We start from the raw sequence: 25,539 nt of genomic DNA, 5'->3' as shown, positions 1-25,539 counted from the left end.
GGTTGCTGTCGATGGCGGCCTGCAGCTCGCCGGGCGAGCTCAAACCCATCCGCTCACACTCGTACGGGTACAGGTACTTCATATACCTGCAGCACATTATTATCATCATTAGTATTATTCAGATTATGAACAACACGTTACCACAGGGGTCAGAAACAAGCCCTGCCTATGCGTTTCCTCCAGCAATTAACAAAGCCAACCTTTTAGATTTTACTCATTCAGTAGTCCTCACTCCTGTTCCTGGTTTCAGGGCTGCACAGCAAGGGCCGATCTGCTTCCTGATTTTGTACCAACATGGCACTTATACAGTTATATATAGATATTGTTGTGCTGTTTTGTATTAGCTATTGTATTGTTGTACTCAGGGTATTCTACCAACCGTGGTATGCTAGCTCGTAAGTTGATGTATTCTTCAAGGGTTCCGATTGTATCTGTATGGTCACGCTAGGACTCTGAACCGTACGGTCCTCTTCACACTCGTTCCTGTGTTCAATCTGCACTTCATTGTACGATAAGAGCGTCAGCTAAATGCCTTGTAATGTAAAAAAAAAAAAAGTAACTTCGCCTCTTAATTATTTAATTAGCAAAATAATGTCTTGAGCAAACATTTGTACACATACCAGCTACAGCTGCAGACTGCTTGTGTATCCTAAAGACTACTATACTCAAGTACAGGAGTGAACCAACATCATTTATAGAGCTGTCAGAAAACTAAAATTAAGGTAACTGGTTGGAACAAAAACCAGCTCGTAGATCGGTCCTCCAGGAATGGAGTTGTGCACCCCTACACCAGTTCAGACTTGAGAAACCAGATGAGGTGAGTTGTGTAATTAACTGCTTTAGTTCATCAATTACGTGTCGAGTAACAAGAAAAACCGGCACACCCACCAGCTCTCCAGGACCAGGAGTGATGACTACTGCCCTAATTCCTTCTACCTCCTGGATCAGCTAACCGGCAAATCCAGTTGATTGGAAAAACATACTGGCTCGGTTTGGGCTCTTACGGGGGTTGGGACCTGGATTCTCCACCCCTGAGGATTACTTTACGCTTGGCTACACTCCGTATTAATCCCATTTCATACGGTCTTGTCACCTTGGCCTTATCGTGAAATACATGCACAAAAAACACTGACGATGACAAGGCCTTTACCGGAAGAACAGGAAAAGACAATACATCTGTCTCCGATGCTTTCTTTGTAATATGTATACAGCATTTAAAAAGAGAAAATGAGACAAAACAGTACGTGGAGTATAGAATTGAGGCCCTTAAGATTGTAATGAACTGTTGCACAAAACGGTCTAGTGACTAAAAATAGATACAAGATAACAGATCTCTCCTAACAGCATGAGAAAGGGGCATGCAGACTGACTGTCAGGATCAAAGGTTTGCCTTAATGGACTTGAAGATTCACAGATGCAATATAGTTTGCTAAGCCCTCCATCTCAAATCTCAGAATTGTGGACTTTTGGTCCCAAATTAAATGCATTACCCAATAAAATTGGGTCTTTGGGTTGGTTGCGCAAGGAGCAGGCAGAGCAAAAACAGAAAGGTCAACACCTTGGATTGCGCTGAAGACAGACAGAGGAGCAGCAATGCATTATGGGGGAGACGGGCAGAGGAGCAGCAATGCATTGTGGGGGAGACGGGCAGATGAGCAGCGATGCATTGTGGGAGATACAGACAGAAGAGCAGCAATGTGTTGCGGGAGAGACGGGCAGAGGAGCAGTGATGCATTGTGGGAGATAGACAGAAAAGCAGCAATGCATTGTGTGAGAGACAGACGGAAGCCCAGTGATGCATGGTGGCTATGAGGCGCCCTTACTGCGTGCGGAGGGTGAAGGCCGCGCTGGTGATGGAGGTGGGCAGGCTGAGGCCCTTGGTGATCTCCCTCCAGATCTTCTTGTTGATGACCTCCACCAGGCCACCCTTCTCCGTCACCAGCTTGTACAGCATGTACAGGTCCAGAACCTGCTTGGCCATGATGGGGATCCTGTTCACCGGGGTTCCTGCAGCGACACACACAGACACAAATAACCCATGGGCTTTCAGGGGCCAAGACACCACAAAATATACGGCAGAAATCTTCAAGCCTTTCTGTTGCTTGTTACTGGAGCCTGGGCTCGCCTCCTCAGGGTTTGGCCGATTCGATGGGGGCTTTAACGTTTGTGCCCTCCAGCAAAGGCACACAGCCTCAACTGCATCAGTAAATATCCTCTCGGATAAGGGACGCTTGCCAAGTAAATAAATAAAGTGTGCTAGTGCAGCGCAGAGGCCTGTGCGTTTCTGAGACAGCCTGGAGCTGTGCGTATCGCCCCCCTCCTTTTTAAAAGAATGGTGCAACAGGGCCTAATCCATGCTAACTCACACTGCACCTGCTGGCCTCCTGAGTTTGATAGAGGCACATTCATCTCGTCAGCAGCTTATCTGGAGTAAAGTGGGTGGAAGGTGTGTGTGTGTGTGTGTGTGTGTGTGTGTGTGTGTGTGTGTGTGTGTGTGTATGCGTGTGGAGGGAGGTCCTAATCTGCAGGACAGCAGGGGGGGCACGTGGGTAGGCCTGTATAATGAAGCTCATTTGGAGGATTGGGCACAGTAAAGCCACACTGTGCTGCAGTTATGGTGGCTGTGCCGGCTGAAGGTGGGGTGAGGTGGGGTGGGGGCAGCTTTGTGTACGGTAATGCCAGCCAATCCTCCACCCCCCCCACCAACAGGCTGCTCCGAACCTGGAACAAAACCAATTAATGCCTTTTGCAAATAGCACCGGGCTCATGCTGAGATTACCCCCGATTTTATGGGCTTACTTTAGCGATGACAAAACGCCCTGCTGTCTTTAATTACGGCCTTAGTCGTGGTTCCAGGCTCGTAACACACACACACACACACACACACACACACGCTTGTCAAATTGTGGCTTAACAGATGCTGGCACTGGTGCACATACACACAAGTAAGCCCCACCCATTAGATTCAACTTTATTGTCCTTGTGCAGAATACGGGTACAAAGCCAATGAAATGCATTAGCCAATGAAGTGCATACAAGCTCAACCGCACACAAACAAATACATACACACACACAAACCGAACACACACACACACCCCTGCACAGTCAACTGTTCTATTCAGTGAAAATCCTACTGCCTTCACCATCCATCCAATTCATCCAATTCAGTAACTGATCGATTCCACAAAACACAAAAGACACCTGTGCATAATGCTACAGACTCACAGCTTGTACTGAGACTACCACAGGAAAAACCACAGAAAGTTTTACTGCAGATACGGGACAGGATTAGATCTAGCATGTCGCCACGTGATGGGCACGTGTCGTGTGAAATTTAGCAAATATTGGGAGTTTCCACATGCCTGAGTACAAGCCCACCAATTTCAGCGAAACTTGGGCAGCCTTGTTTTCTATAACCTTCTCACCCATTCAGCATAGGAAAACAAGGATAAAAATGCCACAGTTATTACAAAAAAATACAAATAAACCTTGCTAAGAAGCAAGAGCAGGGGAACAGCCAAGCAAGCAAAACAAACTAAACCTAATCTTGTTGCAAAAAAAAACATGAAAAAAAAAGAAGTTTTTTTTCCTCCGAAGAGAAAATGACACCTGACAGCCGCTCATTCGGTTAGCATTGAGAGCGCGCCGCTAACAGCCGTGGCAAACTCAACCCCCCCCCGTCCCCGCCCCCACCCCGCCCTCCCCACATCCCCGGTCACAGAGCTGGATTCACCACCAGCTTCCAGAGCTGCCATTGAGGCCCAGGAATGCCTATTGAAAAGGCCTGCCCTGGAAACAACAGTTATTTAATGCAGTATCGGACATCAATCGTACATCAAACAATTAGTGCGACTGCAGGGGTCAGAGGTCAGCCGGGGGTTATTGATGTGTAAATTAAAAGCGCAGGTCAGCAGGAAGCCCAGCGTAGCGATGTTTGCATAAAGGAGCACTCATCCCTCCGGACAATGAGGGAAAAACATACGGTGCACAAAAGAAAACACGGACGACAGACCCCCGTATTTTAGTTTTAATTGAGCGGCCCGGGGGTTAGTGTGAAGTCTGTGACGATGACTGACTGACGCCTTGGCTTGATGACAAAACAAGGAGTACAGCCCACAGGGCTCTGTGTGAAATATTACATACGGCTATATTTAATATACATTTGGCTGGACTTTTTAATGGCGAGGAGCATGTGTGTGTGTGTGTGTATGTGTGTGTGTGTGTGTGTGCATAAATCGTGTATATAAAAAAAAGAAAAAAAGAATGCATTTACGCTTTTAATCCAAAGTGATTTACAAGTGCATAGGTTCTTCCACAAGTTAAAGCATCACATCCAGAACTAGTAAAATACAGATGAAGTGCTGTTCTAAACAAAAAATACAGTCATCATAAGTGCAACTTTTTAAAAATTTTTTGGGGGGATGCATACCACATTCGCCCATATCAAGACAAACATTGGCTCAAACAAAGACGCAATTGATAGATTGTCATTGAAACTGGTGCCTGGTGTAAATCAGCTTACAGCGAGGGCCAGATTGCATAATGTGGACCTAGATTAAGAAACCAATTCTTAATCTAGAAGAACCGTCTTAACAAACGTTCATAAATGTCCAACAAATTACGGGAAACTGGAACTCTTGGCCTTGAAATAGTAAAGATTGTCGTATTACAGAATACTGGCCACAACACAAACACTTTTTATTTACAGGAAGCCTCCAGTTGTAAACCACCGAATCCCTCCCAGCAAAGCAGGCTCTGATTGGGCGATGCTGGAAGGAGAACAGCAGGGGATTCGCCCCTGCCCGCCCCACTGTAATGGTCTCTAACTGGCCACGAACTTCCTCTCGCTCGTTCCCTGGCCCCGGACTGATTTTCCCATCAGCCATCAGGAAGAGAGTGATTGATGGCGCTGCGGGGTGAGAGGTCACGGCTGTGGGAAGTGGCGCTGGTGAACCACTCCCCTGGTCCTATCTGCAGTTTGGAGCTCCGCACAGAGCAGGGCTGTGTGTGCGCATTCCCCGGTCCGGTTACAATTCAGCGGCCTCTTCTCCCGTTGGGGAGAACCATTACAGTAATGCATTACTGGCAAGCGCTGACCTCTGACATAACCACATGAGAACACAGGAACTCGCACACGCAGACATTCTAATGGCCTCACAAAACAAAGGGGCCCCAATCAAATTAATCTGTTTTCTTTTTTCTTTTTTTTTTGTTATTGACAGAATGAGGGCAGACCAAGAAATGTAGATGAGCGCTAATTATGAGATTGTCTTAACCCCGCCCCCCTTCTCCCTCCCTCCCTCCCTCCCCTTTCCCCCGCACTCTTCCTCTCTGCAAAAACAAGGTCATTACATCTGACCTCTGACCTATTTTTAGAGTAAAACAGCTGCCAACATTAAAGGGCTCTATAATAAATCAATGGGCCGGGTCTGACGCCACTGTGGTAAATCAAATATGGCTTATTTCACATTACCGGCATTCTTTAAATAATTAAGAGGCAGAGCGACAGCATTCTTTAAGACGGAGATTGAGGAGAGGACAGGAAATGATTTTACGCCGAGTGCAAGGCCACGCCCAGGCTCCTGCAGATAGCCGGGACGTGTAAGAAACAAAAAAAAAGGTTTGAGCACCAACGTTTGAGTGCAAGCCCAGTTCGGCATGCAATAAAGACGGAATTGTTACAGCGGACACGTTTCGCAGGGCACGGACAAACGACGTTGCATTAAACACCAGAGAAATCTGATTTGATTTCTCATCCGACTTGACAACACGGCTCCGACCGGAACATGAATTGATATAAACGGATGGGAGAATTGATTTGATGACAGAACGCATGCAAGGCCACGCTGCTCTTTCCACACTGTAATCGGAGGGCCTGGGCCAGGCAGGAGAGAGAGACGGCACATCAGCTGAGTAGCTCTACTCTGTCAGAGACGCAGAGCAGAGACAGATCCTGACCACGCCCAAGCTACTGAAAACGGTGGACACCAAAACTAGTGTGCGTATGTGGTCACTTTAACACAGGATATCAGCATGCCATAAGCTGAGTGACACGGAGTGGCCACAAACATGAGCGTTATTATGAAATTCCATTTGATGATGATTATGTATAGTTTCAATCTTTATTTCTGGATTGACATTAGTAGTAGTATTATTATTATTATTATTATTATTATTATAGTCATTGTTGTTTTTGTACTACTGCACGCTTTGGCAATGTTTACTGTATGTTTAATATTGATGATTATCCTACAAATAGAGTGTTATTAGAGTGAGAGAGAGAGCACACGAGAGTGAGGGAGAGAGTGAGAGAGAACGAGAGAAAGAGAGAGTGTGAGAGAGTGAGAGAGAGTGAGAGAGAGTGAGAGAGAGTGAGAGAGTGAGAAAGTGAGAGAGTGAGAGAGTGAGAGAGAATGAGAGTGTGAGAGAGAGTGAGAGAACGAGAGTGAGAAAGACAGAGAGTGAGAGTGTGAGAGAGAACGAGAGAGAGTGAGAGAACGAGAGTGAGAGAGAGAGAGTGAGAGAGGGTGAGAGAACGAGAGAGAGAGCGAGAGACAGCCAGTTGGGAGGCCGCTGGATCACACCCATAACGGCGGTGTTAGGTGAGCCTCCGCAAACAGCCCATCCACAAACTAGTGTCTGAGTCCTTCCAGTGTGTCTGCAGAACCCCCACCCCCCTCCCCCACACCCCATGAGGTCCAAACAAGGCCTGCTTCTCACCCCTCTACCCCAGGCCCAACCATCACACTCCTGACAGCGCTCTGCCCGGGAGAGGGCCTGTGGTTCAGAGAGACGGACTGCCTCCGCTGCGTGTTTATTTCCCCGCGCTCGCTGCGCAGAGGCGGCCCGCGTCGTCTAGACCCTCAGCCCAGCGCCGGCGGTTTTATTTAGGACGCCGGGGCCCACAGACATAAAAGGTAAGGCCCGATGAGGCGGCGGAATTCGCTATCTTTAGCCCGGGATTCGCTCACATGACCGGCCTCCTCTCGCATTGAGCGGTAACGGGTATACCGCGTTATCCACGCTCCATTTAGCCCGCCTGACCGCGCCTCCGCCAGTTGTCGGGGAGGGAGGTTCTGGCGGTGTAAAATTCTCCTCGCCGTGTGACTCTGCGTGCGAGCGAGCGCGACGCCCGGGAGACCGGAAACCGAGCGGGCCGCCCGTAACTACGGTAACTACCGCGAAATCCCAAGAGTGCCACATGACACCTCGACCTCATACCTTTTCAACCAATCAGAAATCAAGTACTACTGTTTTCAGCCCCTATTAAAACCCTAAATTAAATAAAATTTCATTAAATTCTCTCAACTTTCTCAATTCCTGCAACCAAAGCCAAAACCCCAACCCCTTGGAATTTTGGGCGGAGCCGCTTCATATTGTTGTACGTCGCTCTGGATAAGAGCGTCTGCCAAATGCCATTAACGTAATGTAATGTAATGTAATGTAATGTAATATTGGGCTTGGGACTGAAGGGGTTAAGGGGGGGGGCCTGAGGGCGGGTCCCACAGCGGGATCTTGGCGGCGGGGTTTCGTGTGGTGCAGTAGCGGCCCCGCCCGTCTCATCGTTCTCACAGGAGCTAGGGCTGGCCACTGTGTCCCTCCCTGCGCCCAAATGAGCCCAATCACTGAAACATCCCGCCTTCACAATAAAACTAAACATTTAAAAATATATTAGGCGGGAGGTCACATTGGGAGTGGCAAGCCAACTGTTGCATGCCTACGATTCCAAACACCCAAATTAGCCCTATCCCTAAAACAGCCCCGTTTCAGAAAGCTACATTTAAAAAAAATTTGATGGCAGATTTACTTTTGTATTTTTGGTTGATTTGGCTCTGTAATTTTTTATTTGTACACACGTAGTTAAAGTGCAGATTCTCTGCTTTTATTCAAGGGCACTCACATAGATTTTGTTTTCACCATGTAGAAACTACAACACTCAGTCCCGCACGGCACGATAACATTTGGGGAAAATGGCCTCTCGGGTGTTTCGGATTAGTCAGGTATGTTCAATTGCTTCCTTATTGCACGTATGTTGCAGTATCCTTTCTCTTGATTATTGCCTTTTAATTCCCTTTTGAGTCCATTACTGGCATTTGTCGACATGAGGACCAGAGTTTTCATGAGTGCCAATGAAAATCAAGGACGCCATTATGAAGCTGAAAAAATTAAAATAAATTGTCAGAGACACAGGCCAACCCTTGGGCTAACTAAAATGGTGGCCTAAGACCTTGGCTCACTTTATTGATGATGTAATTGCAGATAGCAGCAGCAGCAGAATTCATCCTGAAGCGCACAGAAGCTCTTATCTGCTTAAGTTCAATAAATTGCCTCCAAACTCATTGGACGGCGCTTCATCCTACAGCAAGACTGTAGACCCAAACCTACAGCAAGACCCAAACCTACTGCTGAAGCAAAGAAAAATGTTTTTCAAAGCCAAAAACGGGAAAATTCTTGACTGGCCAAGTCATTCATCCGATCGGAATCCAATTAAACGCATTTCACAGAGTGGATGCCAAAACTCCAATAACAGATTCCAAAAGCAATCAAAAGCCTAGAATCAATATTAGATACTGAAAGCTCTCTTATAGGTGCACTAATGAAGCAATTGGACACACCTGACCAATCAGAAACATTAGTCCAAAACATTATGGTGCTCTGAAACATTATGGTGCCCTGAAAAAATTACAGCCGTTTTTATGAAAAAAATACCCTTTAATAAAAATGGAGAATCTGTACTTGATCAGAAATCGAAAATTATGGAGCGAGAAGAGCCAAAACAATAGAAATATATATTTGTCCCAAACATTATGGAGCTCACTGTATATACAGTATAGTCATATTGGAGTCGCATGACAATGAACGTCATTTGGTGCTTGTCCACAACTAGCCTTCAACCAGAAAGCCTCAATTTCATTCACCTTGATTAGATCTGTAAGAGAGAGGGGGAGGGAGGTAAGGCTTGCAAAAGAAACATGAGACCAACCGCTCGAACCATAAAGATGGGTCACCTGTCGTGGGGGGGACTTGAAATGGCTGGACCTCGCGTAAATTGAGACGGGCACTCCGACGGTAACTCGACTCCCTTTCCTACCTGGAGGCGCGTAGACTTCGGCTGGCATGACAAATCGCAGACAGTAGGAGGCCGTCATCAAGAGTGTGGGCAAGAGGTCTGGCGCGCTCCTGCAAGTGATCGCCACCGGAGAAGCTGAAACCACTTCAGCCGACGTCCCCCGCTTTCACTCGCCGCTCTTCCACTGCGGCTGATGTTCAATACCGGGGCATTTACTACCGCGGGCTTTCGCAGCAGATAGCTGAAATTAAACAGACTAAAGCAAACGAGATAACCGACGGAGGTCAGAGCAGCAGAGTCTTTGACCACCTTCAAGAGCAGACAGAAGAGACACCTTTTCAGGCTGCACCTTTCCCCTCCCCTCCCTACCTCCCTGTAATTTCTAATTAGCCGTGGAAGCTATATGCTGTTATGATCGCACTTACTTAATTACTTACAAAAATGTGGTATTGCTACATGGCCAGTTTATCTGATTATTCTAGAAGGGTCCAAGCTTTTATCTATGTGATCACTCTAGAACTTGGAACCGTACTTCCCTCTAGAGTTTTCAGCGCACTCATGGTTTTGCACTTTACTGTACATCGCTCTGCATAAGAGTGTCTGCCAAACGACTGCAATGTAATGTAATGTAATGTAATAACCGGGCAGTAAGTCAGACCATCTTGGAGCACAGTCTTCACACAGACGAAGCGATGGGGGAGATGAGGGGACTGTGTGCAGGCGCAGACAGCCCTCCTCCGGGGCCCCTACAGCGCGCCTCCAGGCACGCTCAGGTTTACCGGCTTCTGACTCTCACGCCCCACGCCCGAAGAGAGCTTTGAAGTGCGGTGCTACAGACGACGCCCAAACAAACAAAAGAGCAAGAGCCTATTCTGTCTGCCGGTCCATGTCGGTCTGCCACAGCTGGGAGGCCATTGGGTGCTTTCATGCACACAGTTAGCATTCAAATGCGCCTTCATTTGCACACAAAGGCCAGTGTGAAAGCAGAGTGAATTGGAGGCATTAGACATTTGAGTACTTTTCCACAGAAATACTGCTTATTCTCTGGGTTAAGAACTACTGAAGCATGCAGGCTACATGCCAATTTACACTAATCCTACAATAAATCAGACTGCCGTTTTCGCCTGAATCCCCATTTAATTTATATGCAAAAGACAGATGATAGCAAGAATCTTTCCTAATGTACCGTGGAATACTTGCTAAACACTGCTAAAGGACTGAAAAATTCAGAGGATATTCAGTTTTTCATATTAGCATAGCCTGAATGGGTATACAGAGAGAATGATTTAGCTGCAATTACTCTTCTTTTGCTATGGCAGCCATATTGCCCAACCAAGTAACTTCACAGGATTACTAAATTGCAATCAGCATACATGCTACTCTAAAAAATTACACCGAATATGGTGATGGTAGAATATGAACAGCATTTAACCGATGCCAAAACGAAACTCAATTCCCCACCCCCGCTCCCACCTAAGTGATATCGGAAGGGGATAGGCTAGCAATGGCATGTTATGGGTGGGAAGTGCTCTTAAAGAGAAATGGCCACCCGAATCCACAAAATTCACACACAAACACACAGCCACATGCACATACGTGCGAGCACATGACACCTCAAGCAGTTGTTGCCGTTCCAAATCTTCCTGCAAGGGGGTTAAGGCCAGATTATGATGCAAAGCTACTTAAGGGAAGACCACAATTAACTGCATTGATGAAGATTATGAAGAAGTCTCCTTCCTTTACTGGAAACTAATGGACAAGCACTAGAATGGACCACCAAACAAGAAAAGAAACCGGGAAAAAAATCACATAGATTCAAAAACCTTCCTTTGCCTTAAAGGTACAATAGGTAATTTCGGAGTCCAAATGGTCAAGAGAGGAACTGCAGCAACAAACACCCTCAAACCACAACACAAACCCCCTTCTCTGTGAACGTGCTGATGTTGAAAACCCTCCATGCCATTGGCTGTGGCAATGAAAACAGATTTTCATCCAATGAGATTGAATTATTGTACAGCTGTACAATGCTTTGGTACAGAGTGTCAGTGTGTCAATTGTATATTTTGAAACCCAAAGTTAAGGACTATAAACACAGGCAGAGGGTGAGTCAACATGTCAGGGAGCCTTTTTCAATGACAGGAAGGGATTTGGTCTTGTAACAATGTGTTTTAACACAAAAAGATTACCTATTGAACATTTAAAGCAGTGATTAAACAAAGGACTCATGATTACTGAGCTCAGTTTTTCAGAGAAGAAAACAATGGCGTCCATTACACTGGGCTATACTGAAGGCCTATTTTCATTACCCCCAATTGGTCCTATTCTAGGAGACGTGTAGCTACAGACAAAAAACTTTCAAAAGCCTACTGCAGCCACTTTCTCACGCTCACGACTACTGTCTGTTCTGGCTCCAAGGTGGTGGAATGAACGCCCCGTTGAGGTCAGAACTGTAGAATCTCTCCCCACCTTCAAGCGCAAACTGAAGACGCACCTCTTCAAGCAGCACCTCTCCCTGTCCCTCCCTACCTCCCTGTGAACCTTAATTGTTGTCTTTCTGTGATTTACTTTGTGTATCGGTATTTTTAGTTGGCTAGGTAAGCAGTGTTTGGATAGTTAATTTTGGTTACTTATGCTTTGTTGTTTGTTTGTTTGTTTGTTTGTTTATTTGTTAGTTAAAATATTCAAATAGGCCCTGGTCCTTATCTTTGTTGTACAGGTAGCAGTTGAAATTGTACTTCCCTCTAGGGTCTTTCAGCGCACTTATCCCTGGTTATGGGTATGCACTTTGTTGTACGTCGCTCTGGATAAGAGCGTCTGCCAAATGCCATTAATGTAAAAAAATGTAATGTAAAGAGAAGCAGCAAATTCAACAGAAATTCAACAACGCCTATCGCAGCTAATCAAGCTGCCACTCTTACCGGAAGGGACACTCAAACGTGAATTTAAAAACGGGAAGTTCTGCGAGATGCTGGTTTTAAGCAGAACGCTGTCACGTTTCAGTTTTACTTCTTGTAAAACTGAAACTGTGCGAGTCGATGTCCAGCCTCAGCATTACACTGGGCCATACTGAAGGCCTATTTTCATTACCCCCAATTGGTCCGATTCTAGGAGACGTGTAGCCACAGACTGAGCTGTGTCAGAAAGCGTGCGTGTCAGATTTGACAAAGCTGAGGCTGGAGATCGATAGTTGTCGACATCTGTGCGCTTCCGTCTGTCCGACCTCGCAGCGACACTGCGAGCGGAAACGGTCATTTATCGTAAACACAGCGAGAGAGCGGCCTCTCCTCGCGCAGTGATTTAGGTGTGTTTATTGACAGCGTCTCGGGGGAATTCCACAGGCTCTCCTCCTCCCAAACCTCCATGCATTCTTTCATGCAGCTGCGAGCGATTCCCGGGATCAATATGCCCACGCGGTTGACGGATAAAGCCATCGGCTGGCGAGTGGCATTCCTAGTCGCGCGCGGGTAATCGATACGCCAACGACAGCAGTTGTGTGGGTCTGCAGCTCCGGCCTGGGACCGCTGTCGCTTGGGGGAGGGGTGGACCCGGTCCGGAAGGCAGATACAGGTCACAAAGCGGTTTCCTTCTTATGAGTCTAATGATTCCTGGGTGATACATAACTGCTGTCGATGATGGGGCGCAGAGGGTACTGGGAAGTGTGGTGTGCGTTAGAGTGGTGGAAACTGTAATATGCGTTTTGCTGTGTGAAGTCCCTCTGAATACGAGCTTCTGCTACATGGATGCAATGTAACGTTGCATTATCCTGGCACAGCACACAAGTACAGAGCTTGAATTGCTTCCGCAGACGTGCGTTCAAGATGGCAAACGTTAGCTAATGTTCGTCAACATATTATGATCGCTACGAACGTTAGCTAACGTTAGCTAACAGTTTGAAAAGGTAGTGTGTGGCAAACAAAAATGGCTGCTGATGAGGAAAACGCAGGGAGAACAAAAGTTTACAATTATTTGGCTGTTATAAAACACTATAATCAATGTAACGTGTTTTAATCTTTAAATACAAATCACAGGTAAGAAACAAATCAGCTTGCTGGGATTGTAAATTGTATTTGTTTGTATTAAAACGGCGTTGATGGCCAACCAATGGAATGTTCTTTTGAAATCATTCAACAGTAATTGTTGCTGCAAACATAGTTAGCCATGAACATTTGCAGTCCTGAACACACGTCAGGTAACTTGCATTAAAAAGGTATGTGACATGTGAATCATGCTGAAGAGCACAAACAAACATTAAAGGTACTGGTTTACTGATAAAGCTAAAACTAAGAAAAATAATTTTCCTGAGAGAGAAGAATCTAATGATGAATATCAATATCAGGGCAGGACATACGGAATTTCCACGAACTACTTGCTGACAGCTCGCTGTATACCAATCGAGACTCGAAGTGTATTACATCAGGCATACGGTTATCCGACCTTCGTAACATTCTGCAGCACAGAGTAACTTGGATGTTAAACTCCACAGCACGACTTCCCCTTTTTGGGATAATCAAGTACTGTATCTTATTGTCTGCAAACTTTCACTGGAGGAAGAAGACGCTGGTTCATTCCGAGAAGAAGACGGAGAGAGAGAAGGAGGGAATTTATCAAGTCTCTTGATCAAGCCGACATTCTCACTCCAATTATTTATAGGCTCCTGTAATTAAGTTCCTCCCAGCTCTAGAGATTAGGAGAGGCAAATCCCCATACAGTACGTCTGTAATTACAGAGGAACAGATAACACTGGCATTGTGGACAAAATCGTCTTACAGTGGACGGATTCTGGAAATGAGAGCGGTGGAGAAAGAGAGAGAGCAAGACGGGGCTGTGTTTGTGAAGGGAAAATTGGAAAAACAGGGTTGCTGATAATATTTCCCCCCCTAAAGAACTGCCTGAGTATTGAAGAGGAGAAAGAGACAGTTACATGAATAATGTTTTTCACACACATAATTCCAATGGAGTGTCATCTAGCTTAAGATTGTGTGGTGAACATGAACATTCAACTGCAGTTTTATGTAGATAGGTAGAGTGTTATGAACAATGTGACAAAATACATTCACCTTCGGTTTTGAAAGTTTTGGTTTCTAGGTTTCCTCGTGAGGTCACAGAATGTTCAGCACTGAGACTATTCCATTATCACAGTATACTATATAATTTCATTTAGATCAAATTGTTATTTCAGTCAAATATTCATCATATCATATTACTGAGTTCCTGCAGAGACATTCAGAGCATAGCGGAGGACCTTGGTTTTCAGGAGACCAAGGAAATCACATGATATGTAGCTCGGTGGTGGCCAACAAGGGCTGTGGTTCACAAGCCACAGCGTCACATCGATCTTCTCAAGCATCTCTTTCTGCAAAGCATCTGCCCCTTCATGGTGGCTAAAACCAAGAGAACCTGCCATTTATTTCCCAAATACCACATACAGCTACAGGTCCAGACCTTGGTACCATATACCCCTACAGCCACTCCCTCATGGCTAACCCACTCGACAGCTGTAATTTTTATAGAAGCCTATGGCTACATAACCACCCCTGTCTCTGCCTCTCTGATCTCTCTGACGATCTACAGATGGGGCCTCAAAACCTTGTCCAAGAGAACTGCAGGGTCTTCCACAACAACCAAATAAAATCTAAAATCAGATTCAATGAAAACCAAACAAAATCTAAACCAACTACAGTAAAATCTGTGACCAGACTGTGCTATGTGTGCTAGTGCCAGTATTATCAAAGTTGGCTATCGTGGTGTATTTATGACAGGTTTTATTGTACTTATTACAATACTTCATTGTGTGTATAAGTTATAACCTTATTGGATGAAGTACTTTAGAAATCGTTTAAATGAGATGTTGCAGGTAAAATGTTTGTTATCGTAACAGAATTTTCTATCGCAGGCAGAATGTGTGTACAAGATATAGCTGCTTGTAGAAATGTTAGCTCTGCGTCGCCTTGCGCTGTGACTGCAGCCGCTGTGAACACAGTTCCCAGTCCGTGCCTAAGCCCTGGATTCCATCCGCTATATGTCCCCAGGTGCCACGGACGAGCCTAATCGATAACTCAACGATTTCAAAACAACAGTGGAAAGGTGATTATGTCCAGTGCAGGGCCCCTCCAGCAGGCCGCTGCCCCTGGGGCCGGTGGGGCCCGTCGGTCCGGGCCCTTCCCCGTGACGGATGGCCTGCTTCCAGCGGGAAATGAAACGGCCGAGGCCTCGTTTCCGTGCAAACGAGACCGTCGCCCTCCCCTCTTCGCTCCCCTGTCTCTCGTCCCTCGTTCCCTCCCTCCCAAGTCTTGTCTTTACACCCCCCCCCCCCCTTCTCTCCCGACACGCGGCCTCCTCTCTGCCCTCACCCCCCCTCTGCCGCCCGTCACTCTCCCCCTATCAAAGGGCCGGGCTCCTGGTTTTAGGGGCTCATTAATCACCCAAGGCAGGACAGGAGGCCCCTTAATCCAGAGGCTACCTCCCTCAAACCCGACACCCCCGCCCTCGGCTCCTGTCCCCCCGCGAGTCTTATCCAGTGTCGGCGGCGGCACAATAAACAGGAGGGAGCGGCAGAGAGGGAGGAACACGCCAGCGAGCACCGGGGGGGGGGGGGGGGGGCGCTATTTTTCCTGCGCGGTCTTCCTCTGCCCCAACAATGCCCGAGCGCTTTGGGAAAAAAGAGTCTGGCTTCCGAATTCCCCTCGAGCACGGCCCCCCCGGCTGGGGGCGGCCTCTGGCGCGTGAAGAAGTAAATGAAGTCGTTTTTTGCGATGGCGCGGGAAGCCCGACAGCAAACGGCGGAGACCGAGCTGGAGGCGACAGCACGCGCGGGGCGAACAACCCGTTTCACAGCCCAATGCAGGAACACACGGACGCACAACGCTCAGGTCTGGCTAAGCCTACTGTCCCGGTTTTGATGTGTCAGATGTGCAGTGCGGGTTAGTTCCAATAGCACTGAAATCTGGATCTTGGGGAAATAGGGTTCTAGCCTTAAGTGGGATATAGTTTTGCACCTCTGAGAAAGTAACTTTGCCGAAATTCTACAAGAAAAAAAAAAAATCCCAGCTGTGCAAACACACCGCAGGTGTCAAATGGAGAACTGCAAACACGGTCAGTTTTCCTAAGCAAATAATGCCATGTAATGCAATGCGAATACAGAGTGAATTCATTTCAATTGGCTAATTGGTGTGAACGGAGCTCTGGGTGAATGTGTGGCTCCAATGTTTTTACGGCTTCCACGCGTTCCCCTTTGGCCTGCCCCGTGTCCCGAGTGTATCCACTGTTCCCACGGCATGCCAACATGGCCACTTCCCCTCCTCCCTCCCCCCCTCCCTCTGGCAAATCCTCCAAACTGCCTGGGAACATCAGAACGGCAAAAAAGAAAGAGTGACTGGCAAAAAAATGACAAAAAATTCTCTTCAAAATTTCTAGCAAAAGCTCACAGTCAACACCCTTGTGTGGTCTTCCAGGTGTGGTCTACTTTCTTTTTTTTCACAGGCAAATCGCTGCCTTTTCCTCAGTCAGTCCTCGCGGTTGTGCCCAGAATAAGCCTCCCCACACACAGCTTGGTGGATCACCCCGGCCTTAACCTCTACGCCAATCCTCCTGACGAGGGAAGCCTCTTATCGAGGAGAGAGAATATGCGCCAAGACATCCCTAAACACCCCGTCACATTTCAGGGGCTTGCCTGCAGTACAATAAAACAAATCGCCACCCCCTGGCTCCACAGCTGTGATGTCACTCAAAGCTAAGCGCCATATGTCCGTGCCCTCCCCCCCCACGTGAAACTGTTGGATTAACCAAACGTAACGTCTTGTGCGTGTGGGAGTTTTATCTGAGCCTGCTCCATTTCCCACCACCCAGACCCTTTCCATGGAAGGAAGCTCCCCGGCGTTGGACGCGTCTGTCATGGCCGACGTCATCAATCATTTTACTCCGGACAGCACAGACAGCCGTTTTTATCCTCTGTAGTAAAGTGCCCCCAGTCTCTCTTGCAGCCCCCCCCCCCACCATCTCCGGCTTCAGAAGGGGGGGCTGCAGCGCAAATGATCTCCCATCTGCTTAAGTGAAACCTGTTGGGGTGAGGGGGTGGGGGTTAATGGCCCAATCAAACTGGGCCATTTAAAGGTTTCCATCTCTGCTATTGTCAGCCATCCTCTCTCTCTCTCTCTCTCTCTCTCTTTCTCTGTCTCTCTCTCCGTCTCTCTCTCTCCGTCTCTCCCACTCCGTCTCTCCCGCTCTGTCTCTCCCGCTCTGTCTCTCCCGCTCTGTCTCTCCCGCTCTGTCTCTCCCTCCCCATCTACGGGCCAGTTGTTCGTGGGAATGCGATTTTTCTCTTCCAGTGGCAGAAGAACGTAAATTACACAGATCTTATCCCGCATTCCAGAGATAAATAAAAGTTACTTGCGCGCGGTTTAGGAGGTAGCTCTTTTTCCCCCCGCCTGCCCGTTCCGCGCTGTGCCCCGGCTGGACAGTAAAAGCAGCTTCTCTCTCTGAAAAGACCATCAATCTGCCCTCCTCGTAGCCCTGCTCTGCTTCGGACAGCTGGTAAAATTCCTCCGCGATGAACGCACGCCGCCCCCCCCTGCGGAGAGCGCGGGAGGCGGGACGGGGGCCGCAGAGTGGGCCGCTGGCAGGGGCCCGCAGGATTAACGCGCTCCGAGACCTCACTTTAATGCTCCCGACCAATCATTTTAAGGGTTTTTTGCGGAGGGGGTAAACATGACCTGTGAAACAGTGTAGCGCGTGCCACGTGGCCCCCTTGTCCACCCACATCCGCAACGCAGCCCCCCAGTGAGGAGAAAGACTTACGGTCTTTAAGCAATGCAAATAGAACCAGCCCTAAACTGCACACGCCAAGATTTACACAAATAAAGGTAGCCGAAACTACACACACAAACCAAGACACGGCGAAGAAGTGCTACTGACACAAAACAGGGGACTGGTTTCATTGTGTCATGGTCCTTAATCTGGTGGCAAAGGCAGTCTAACACACTTTCTGGGCTGTGGTTGCGCTTCAGTGTGAGCTTCTCATACCTACGTGGAGAGACAGCTTGGCCAGTTCACTTTTCTGTGATTAAAGCTGTACATTACAAAATGGTGGCAGTCAGCCAAGTGGTGTTTATTTTTGGTGGACGGGAAAGGGTTAAGCCACTGTTGTTTTGTCTCGGCCTTTAAAGAGGTGATTTTTACGGTCAAATATATGGTCAGGTAGGGAGGGTCAGCTGGCACTGCTGGGCGGGACAAAAGGATTAACCGCCCATGGCCATCGAGTGAGAAACCATGCAGCGTCCATCTTTTCCCAAGCAATTCAGCGCACTCATTTCTCTTTTTAAATACATTTCCCCCCAAAGATCACAACAGAATGCCCTCACTATGCCCATTTGTAATATGCATCGCACACAACCAGTGCTAGTCAATTACAACAGGCATTACATAATCCCTTTATTGATTTACTACCATTTTACACGTATAATATACATATTTTTTTTGGATATTACCGTTTTTTTACTATCAAAATGCTGTGTTTTTGTGTCTGGATTCTGGAACAAACCTCCTTTGGGCATAAGCCACTGGCATCTTTACAGTAGTTTTTGTGGCTTCCCCCAAATCTTGATAATTTACGCAGGGCATTCCAAGGGAATGGCGTGGGCCGTCTATTCCATGTTTTTCCGTTATTTATAGCACGAGAGGCTGCTAGTTAAGACGGCCGAGGGATGGGCGAAGTCAATGATGCGCAGCGAGAAGCGCAGACAGCCAAACAGAGCGAGGACAAAGGGTGTCTCTTCAGCCGGGGCTTCGGCCCTGCGTGGCACCGTTCGAAAAATGCCGAGGTCCGAGCCGGGGGAGCGAAGGGCCAGCTCCCGGCTCCTCCCGTCCGCACATTCACCACGACGCTCCCAGCCGTCCAGGCAGGAATGCGACGATTCCCCTCTGCTTCAAACTGCAATCAATCACCCCGCCCGATCGCCTGCTGCTTGTAGGAAGCGGGGTGGAAAGGGAGGCGCTAACAGCGGCCGTCTAGACGCCGGGCAGGGAGCGTCTCCTGCGTTCCTCCGGTAGGTCGACGGGTCTTCGTCCGCTCGCCATTTTCAGCCGTTTCCAGGAATATCAGGCAGTGGTTTCTCTTAAACTAATCAATGCAAGCGTTAGCCTGGACTTAAAAAACAAATTCCAATAGTGGCTTATTAATGGTACAGAACCGCTCAGCGGCAGAACTGCGCTATGGGGAGGGTGAGGGTCGATGATGTTGACTCCTTTGGGGCAGACATTTAAAACAATATTTATGTAAAAACCCTCTCGTCAGAGCGTACAAGAGCAAACTCACTAGAGGACGTGTGGGCCTCTTTTTTACTGCATGTGTTATTTATAAAAAAATTCCCCCTTGGAAGCGGTTTCTCTGATTGAAACAGTTAGACTTGGGGACCCTGGTCACTAAGCAAAGCGCAAAAAACGTCCTATGTACTAGCAAACACATAAACTGTAAACGGAACAGCCCTCAAATTTAAAAAAAGGTAAAAGGTCAATTCCACAGAAACCAACATGGAAAACTGCAGGATATTTGAGTGGTAAAGTCCAACACAGCTACATAAGAGACTTCCATACCTGTATTCACTTTTAACCCTAACTAGGAAATAACTTTGGCCAAATATCCAGAAGTCGTAATGCCAGTTACCATGGAATTACCCAAAAAACCAAAAGATAACTACAGCCACTGTTTACACCAGCCGGCTCTTCAGAGACAACAAACACTGCGGTTTGTGAGATGCCTGGGAGAGTTTCCTCTTCAACTGACCCCACGGAGTCATTCAACCATTAGGTCAAAGAGGAACCCTACAGTCAAACTGAAATCACCTTAACCACTGGTCCGATTGTAACATCACCAATCCACGTGAAGACATTCTCCCCTGGCCATTCCTGCTCAGGCAGGCCAATAGCACAGTTCAGTACAGCTGTACAGCAAACTTCGCCTAAGCCGTGGCACTAAAGAGGAGGTTGACAATGCCAAAGATCTCCACAGTGACTTTCCATAGTGCAGGAAGGAGGCGCTCCACAGTCATTCGTCTCGACAGGAATGAAAGAAAGAGAGGGGGGACAAAGCTAACAACCGGATTGTTGGTCTTCAATCAATCAAATCAATTTGTATTTGTATAGCCCTTTTAACAAAGGGGCTTTGTCGCAAAGCAGCATTACAGAGGACTGGCCCCCCAGAGCACGCCTGGGATAACAGTGGCAGGGAAAACTCCCTGGCTAACAGGAAGAAACCCTGAGCAGAACCTGACTGGGAGGGGGGAACCCATCTGCCACTGGTTGGCACAGGTTTGATAGTCACTTGCATTGAAACGAGGCCTCAGGGTTTTGTGTTTTGAGTGAATTCCACCGTATGTTCTGACGCTGCAAAGCAGGGAGGGTGAGCCAGCAGCAGAGGGCCCTGCCCGCAGACCACAGCCCAGGGAACCGGCGGGTGGGAAGACCGTTGCCTAGGAAACCGGTAGGTGGGCAGACGGTTGCCCAGGGAATGGGCGGGCGGGCAGACGGTTGCCCAGGGAACCGGCGGGCGGGCAGACGGTTGCCGAGGGAACCAACGGGCGGGTAGACGGTTGAGGAGGGAACGGGCAGGCGGCCAGACGGTTGCCGAGGGAACGGGCAGGCGGGCAGACGGTTGCCGAGGGAACGGGCAGGCGGCCAGACGGTTGCCGAGGGAACGGGCAGGCGGGCAGACGGTTGCCGAGGGAACGGGCAGGCGGGCAGACGGTTGCCGAGGGAACGGGCAGGCGGGCAGACGGTTGCCGAGGGAACGGGCAGGCGGGCAGACGGTTGCCGAGGGAACGGGCAGGCGGCCAGACGGTTGCCGAGGGAACCGGCAGGCGGGCAGACGGTTGCCGAGGGAACCGGCAGGCGGGCAGACGGTTGCCGAGGGAACCGGCAGGCGGGCAGACGGTTGCCAAGGGAACCGGCAGGCGGGCAGACGGTTGCCGAGGGAACCGGCAGGCGGGCAGACGGTTGCCGAGGGAACCGGCAGGCGGGCAGACGGTTGCAGAGGGAAACGTCAGGCGGGTGTATGGTTGGGCAAGGGGCTTGCACTCAGACAGGCCACAGCCACAGCCCAGAAAGCACTTCCCAACTTTAAACCGCTGTCCCAACAGCAGCTAATCAGAACAGATATGCATCAGAAGCAAAGGGGATATCCGGGTGGGATTTTGCATCAGACCTGGGTCAAATGCATCATTGTTTTGGATTCAAATACTTGTCTACACTTCACAGAGCTGGTCTGGTGTATTGGAACCTATGAAATACTCTCAGAAAGTGCAAACCCCGCTTCTGCTCAATTGCACCAAGCAAGACCAAGCGAGCACAGAAATGTATTTGAATCTAAAACAATTACATACTTGACCAAGGTCTGTTTCGCATGCAAGAAGAATTCCAATCTAGGGACCATGTGAAAGCAAACGGCAAAAAAAAAATACACACGGCCAAAGGGCTCAATCTGAATGGCTGAACAAGGTGAACATGGTTTCACGGTTCCTCATTCTGTTTACAGAACAGTGCCAAGGGCGTACCTCGTTTCTGCATGTAGGTGAACAGGTCATCCAGGAACTCCTTCCGATTTGGGTCGAGGTCCAACTCGTACAGCTGCGGAGGAGGAAAAGGAAAACGACAGGTTTGTACAGCTCTCAGGAGAATGTCTCTGCTTGCGTAGGGCAGGTATTATCTCAAACGAGACAAAATGGCGGGGAGCCAAGGTCATCCATAACGTGTATGATGTTACTAATATATGTGGGTGAAGGCCCTGCTGGACAGTATTATAATCCATAAATGTTCAATTAAATTCATACTGACACATGGCAATGTCCTGCATCACATTGAAGTTGATACCTTTCAGTCATTTTCCTTTCAAGATTAAATGTTAAAAGCAGTATCCCAATCATAAAAAAAGTACAATACATTAAATACAATTAGTTATTAGTATACATATACTCACACTCTCACAAGCACACGTGCACACACAATAAAGAACACAATTATTTTTTGGAGCCTAATTTGACAATATGCTTTTAAAATGAACGTTGGGAGGTAAAAGTATCTGATGAAAACATTTCCACGGTCACGTCTCTCTCTCCCTCTCTCAGGTGCACCCTGACCGTCTCTCTCCCCTCTCTCTGGTGAGACGTTTCCGCGCTGTGATATCACGACGACAGAGTGGCATGGAAGCAGCCGTGTGACAGACAGGCTCACCTTGGCAAAGTCTCTGGACGCCTCTCCTCTTCCTCTCCCACCATCGGCTTCATCGGTCCAGGAGGCGTTTCCGTTCTGCAGAGAGAGAGGAAAAAGGGACAGAGCAGGGATTGAGAGCCGGGAAGAGCAAACACATAGATGGAAAATTCCGGCTAATGTGCTAATGAAATTCCTGGAGTCTCTCCTGTCCGCCCATCCCTCCCAGCTCTGCCGTCCTCAAGCTCCGATCCGAGCCCAGCGGGAACGACTGGGAGGCCAAAGACCGAGGCTCAATGCTGGGGAAACGGGAAGTACGAGAGAACAGGAATTGCCACTGAAGCCAACACCCATCAGACCGCCAGGAACGAAAGCTACATTTGTTCAGAACGAACAGCTCCACCAGATGAGAGGAGCCCATTCCATCTTGGACGAGGCTGGTTGTCGGTACGGGGCGACAAAAAAACCGGAGGCCCGGTTGGTTCAGGGCAAAGGTTGCGAAGCTCCCAAGAGAAAACGACGTCTAATCATTTCGCCCTAATTAAGCACCGTGTCGGTACAGACTCCCGGCCATCAAGAACTAATCTTTAATCTTGACAGTGAGTTTAGGCAGCAGTGACATCGCACTGGATATTCTAATGCCATTCGGCGATTATACCTTAATTCAATTATCACGGTAAATACATTCGAGCCAAACTCTAATGCAAGCGTTCAGTTAAAATACCGGAGCCGGTGATCTGATCGAGTGTGACGGGCCTGTCCGGGTTCGGTGTCCCGTCTATCCAGATGGATGAATTCACAGGTCTGGAGTGGGTACATTCCCAGCCCCTCCCGGCGAGCTTCATTACTCCCTGCTCTCTCCCGGTCAGGGTTAGGGAATGCGCCCCCATATTCTGTTTACAGCAAACATAAGCCAGCTGCACCAAGCACACAGTCCAAACACTAGAGCGAGGGGCTCAGTGTGTGCGACTGGGTGGAATGGCCTGCTGTGTGTGTGTGTGTGTGTGTGCGTGCGTGTGTATGTGTGTGCTCTGAGAAAGAGAAGGTATGCCACCTACCAAGCTGCTTTTGTGAGAGTGTGTGTATACATACATAAGGAAGCAAAACACACCACCTATTGATCCATCTGTGTGTGTGTGTCTGTATAACTACATTAGAAGGAAGCAAAACACCACCTAATGATCTGTATGTGTGTGTGTGTGTGTGTGGGTGTGTGTGTGAGAGAGAGAGAGTGAGACAGTGTGTGTGTTCTGAGAAAGGGAAGAGATGCCACCTACCAAGCTGCTTTTGTGTGTGTGTGTGTATACATACATAAGAAGGAAGCAAAACACATCACCTAATGATCAGTGTGTGTGTGTGTGTGTGTGTGTGTGTGTTGCCTGGGCTGTCTCCTGTGGAGTGCACTCTGGAGAATAATGCCCCCCAGCCCCCAGCCCCCCCAGTGAACCAAGCCTCTCCTTTCAGTCCTGACACCAGAACCCATTCATTACACTGACTGTAGCAGCAGCTTTCAGGGAGAGTTCAGGAGGGGCCTGGCAGACTGCAAGCCAAACAAACACTGCTTAAGTTGACAGTCACGACCGTCAATAATCGATCCTGAACTTGGATCCTGAAGTTAAACACCCGGGGAAAAAAAGCGAAGAATTTGTTTTCGAAGCGCAGTTTTTAAAAGAGGTAGTTTAACTGGTTCATGATAAGTTTTTTATCCATTAGAATGCCATTCGACGCAGCTTTCTGTGTCGCATTCCTGTCCAAATTCCTTTGTCGTTGGTGCTAAGCTAAGCAGAACCTTAAGTGATCTCTCCTTGTACACCGTTGCAGAAGCCTCAGCGCTGGGCTTTGCCTGAGTGCGTGTACACTCTCCAATGAGAGACAGGAGGCTGAACCCTGGAGACGCAGGGTCAACACATGCGGGGCAGTATGGGGGTGCTGGAGACAAAGGTCTGTTTGAGAGAACACCTCCTCGCTCAGAAACTCTGTTATGTGTTAGCGTAGTGCTGGTTCACGTTTGATCAAGGCAATCTGCGCACATCTTGCTTCCTGCGTAAACTGTTGTGCTGCCGTTGCAGCCACCTGTTAGCCAGTTGTTTGGCTTTGGTAGTTTATACTTTTGTGAAGAGACGTCGAATGAAAACCCTTGAACGTGAACGTGTGCTCGGGTGCTCTTGCCCTTAGTCAGCAGACGTGTGGGCACTTGTGGGGGAAGCCCTGGTTAGTTCAAGAATGTTTTTTCATTTCAAGGTCGGCCTCGGTGGGCTCCTTTCCAGCACTGAGCCTGGAAAAGTGTTTCTCTGCTGGCCGACTGGGTAAAGCTGTCAGCAGGCTTACCGGCCAAGCCGTGGGAGGAGCCAATCACATTACGGCCACACTTCACCGATTGGTGGGTGGCCAAATGAGGGATAAAATAATCATCCAAGTTACTATGTCATCAAAAGAGAGAGAAAAAAAAAGCTCTTTATCTACTCCTAGTTCCACCCATAGGGAGAGGCTAAGAAAAATGGCAAGAAAAATAAACTAAGACGGGGTAGTGGAGAAAACATGAATTAGGCAAATGGAACGGCCTTGCTCCGTCAAATGTCAGTTTGATGCGTGGCAGATTGCTTCTTAAAGATTCAAGATGTCGGGATCCTCAGTGCCAAAGGAAGCTCATTAAGCTAGCATTCGCACCTTTGACTGAGCACAGCTTATTTGTGAGCATTTTCTCTCTCTTTCTGGGCTTTTTGAAGTCCACAGCTTCCATTATGAACAATGAAGATACTTTTTCATAGAAGACGCTTCCTCCAGCAGACACTGCTCATCGGAGATGAACGGGAAAAAGGACCAAATGACAACCAGCAATTTCCAGAAGTCACATGACACTCAAACTACTTTGTAGAAAGACTCCCTAGCTGTCTACTAGGCCCAAGTGATGTCCGTAACACAAACTGAATGGTACAAATGCTTAAGAGAGCGACGAAGGTGAAGAGGCTCAAACCATTCGATCATCTCACACTCAGGAACCTGCGACAGGACTGAAAGGGTTAATGGCGGCTGGCAGAGGAGAAGCAGAATTCATTGCAGGATGTTGACAGAGATTCTCCAAATTGATAAGCAGCTGTTATTAGATTGAGCTAATGGCTGGTTTGCAATAGGATGTTTACGTTTGAAAGGCATAGCTCGCATGAGGACCGTAGACCTGTTGGGAAACAGCGGGGCATTTGGGGAGCCAGGTGGCTTCGGTATGAATATAATGAAGAGTTTGTCTTCTGCCTTGATGTCAGCCTGCAGCCTTTTTT

The 25,539-nt window shown here is 48.1% G+C and overlaps 1 protein-coding gene across 1 annotated transcript in view; it reads right to left on the bottom strand.

Annotated features, from left to right (window-relative positions):
* LOC133131247 (AT-rich interactive domain-containing protein 3B-like) overlaps positions 1 to 25,539 on the bottom strand; it is a 56,980-nt gene that overhangs the window by 15,438 nt on the left and 16,003 nt on the right. Inside the window, exons 3-6 of the mRNA XM_061246508.1 lie at positions 22,289 to 22,363; positions 21,613 to 21,685; positions 1,824 to 2,007; positions 1 to 86 (exon numbers count right to left, since the gene is read on the bottom strand). The exon at positions 1 to 86 is cut by the window's left edge and continues 180 nt beyond it. Coding sequence (XP_061102492.1) covers positions 1 to 86; positions 1,824 to 2,007; positions 21,613 to 21,685; positions 22,289 to 22,363 — 418 coding nt within the window. The remainder of the gene's footprint in view (positions 87 to 1,823; positions 2,008 to 21,612; positions 21,686 to 22,288; positions 22,364 to 25,539) is intronic.

Source organism: Conger conger, chromosome 6, assembly GCF_963514075.1.
Source record: "Conger conger chromosome 6, fConCon1.1, whole genome shotgun sequence".
In the NCBI taxonomy this organism is placed as follows: domain Eukaryota; kingdom Metazoa; phylum Chordata; class Actinopteri; order Anguilliformes; family Congridae; genus Conger; species Conger conger.
Note: the sequence above shows the minus strand (reverse complement) of the source record. Positions and strands in the feature narration are given on the sequence as shown.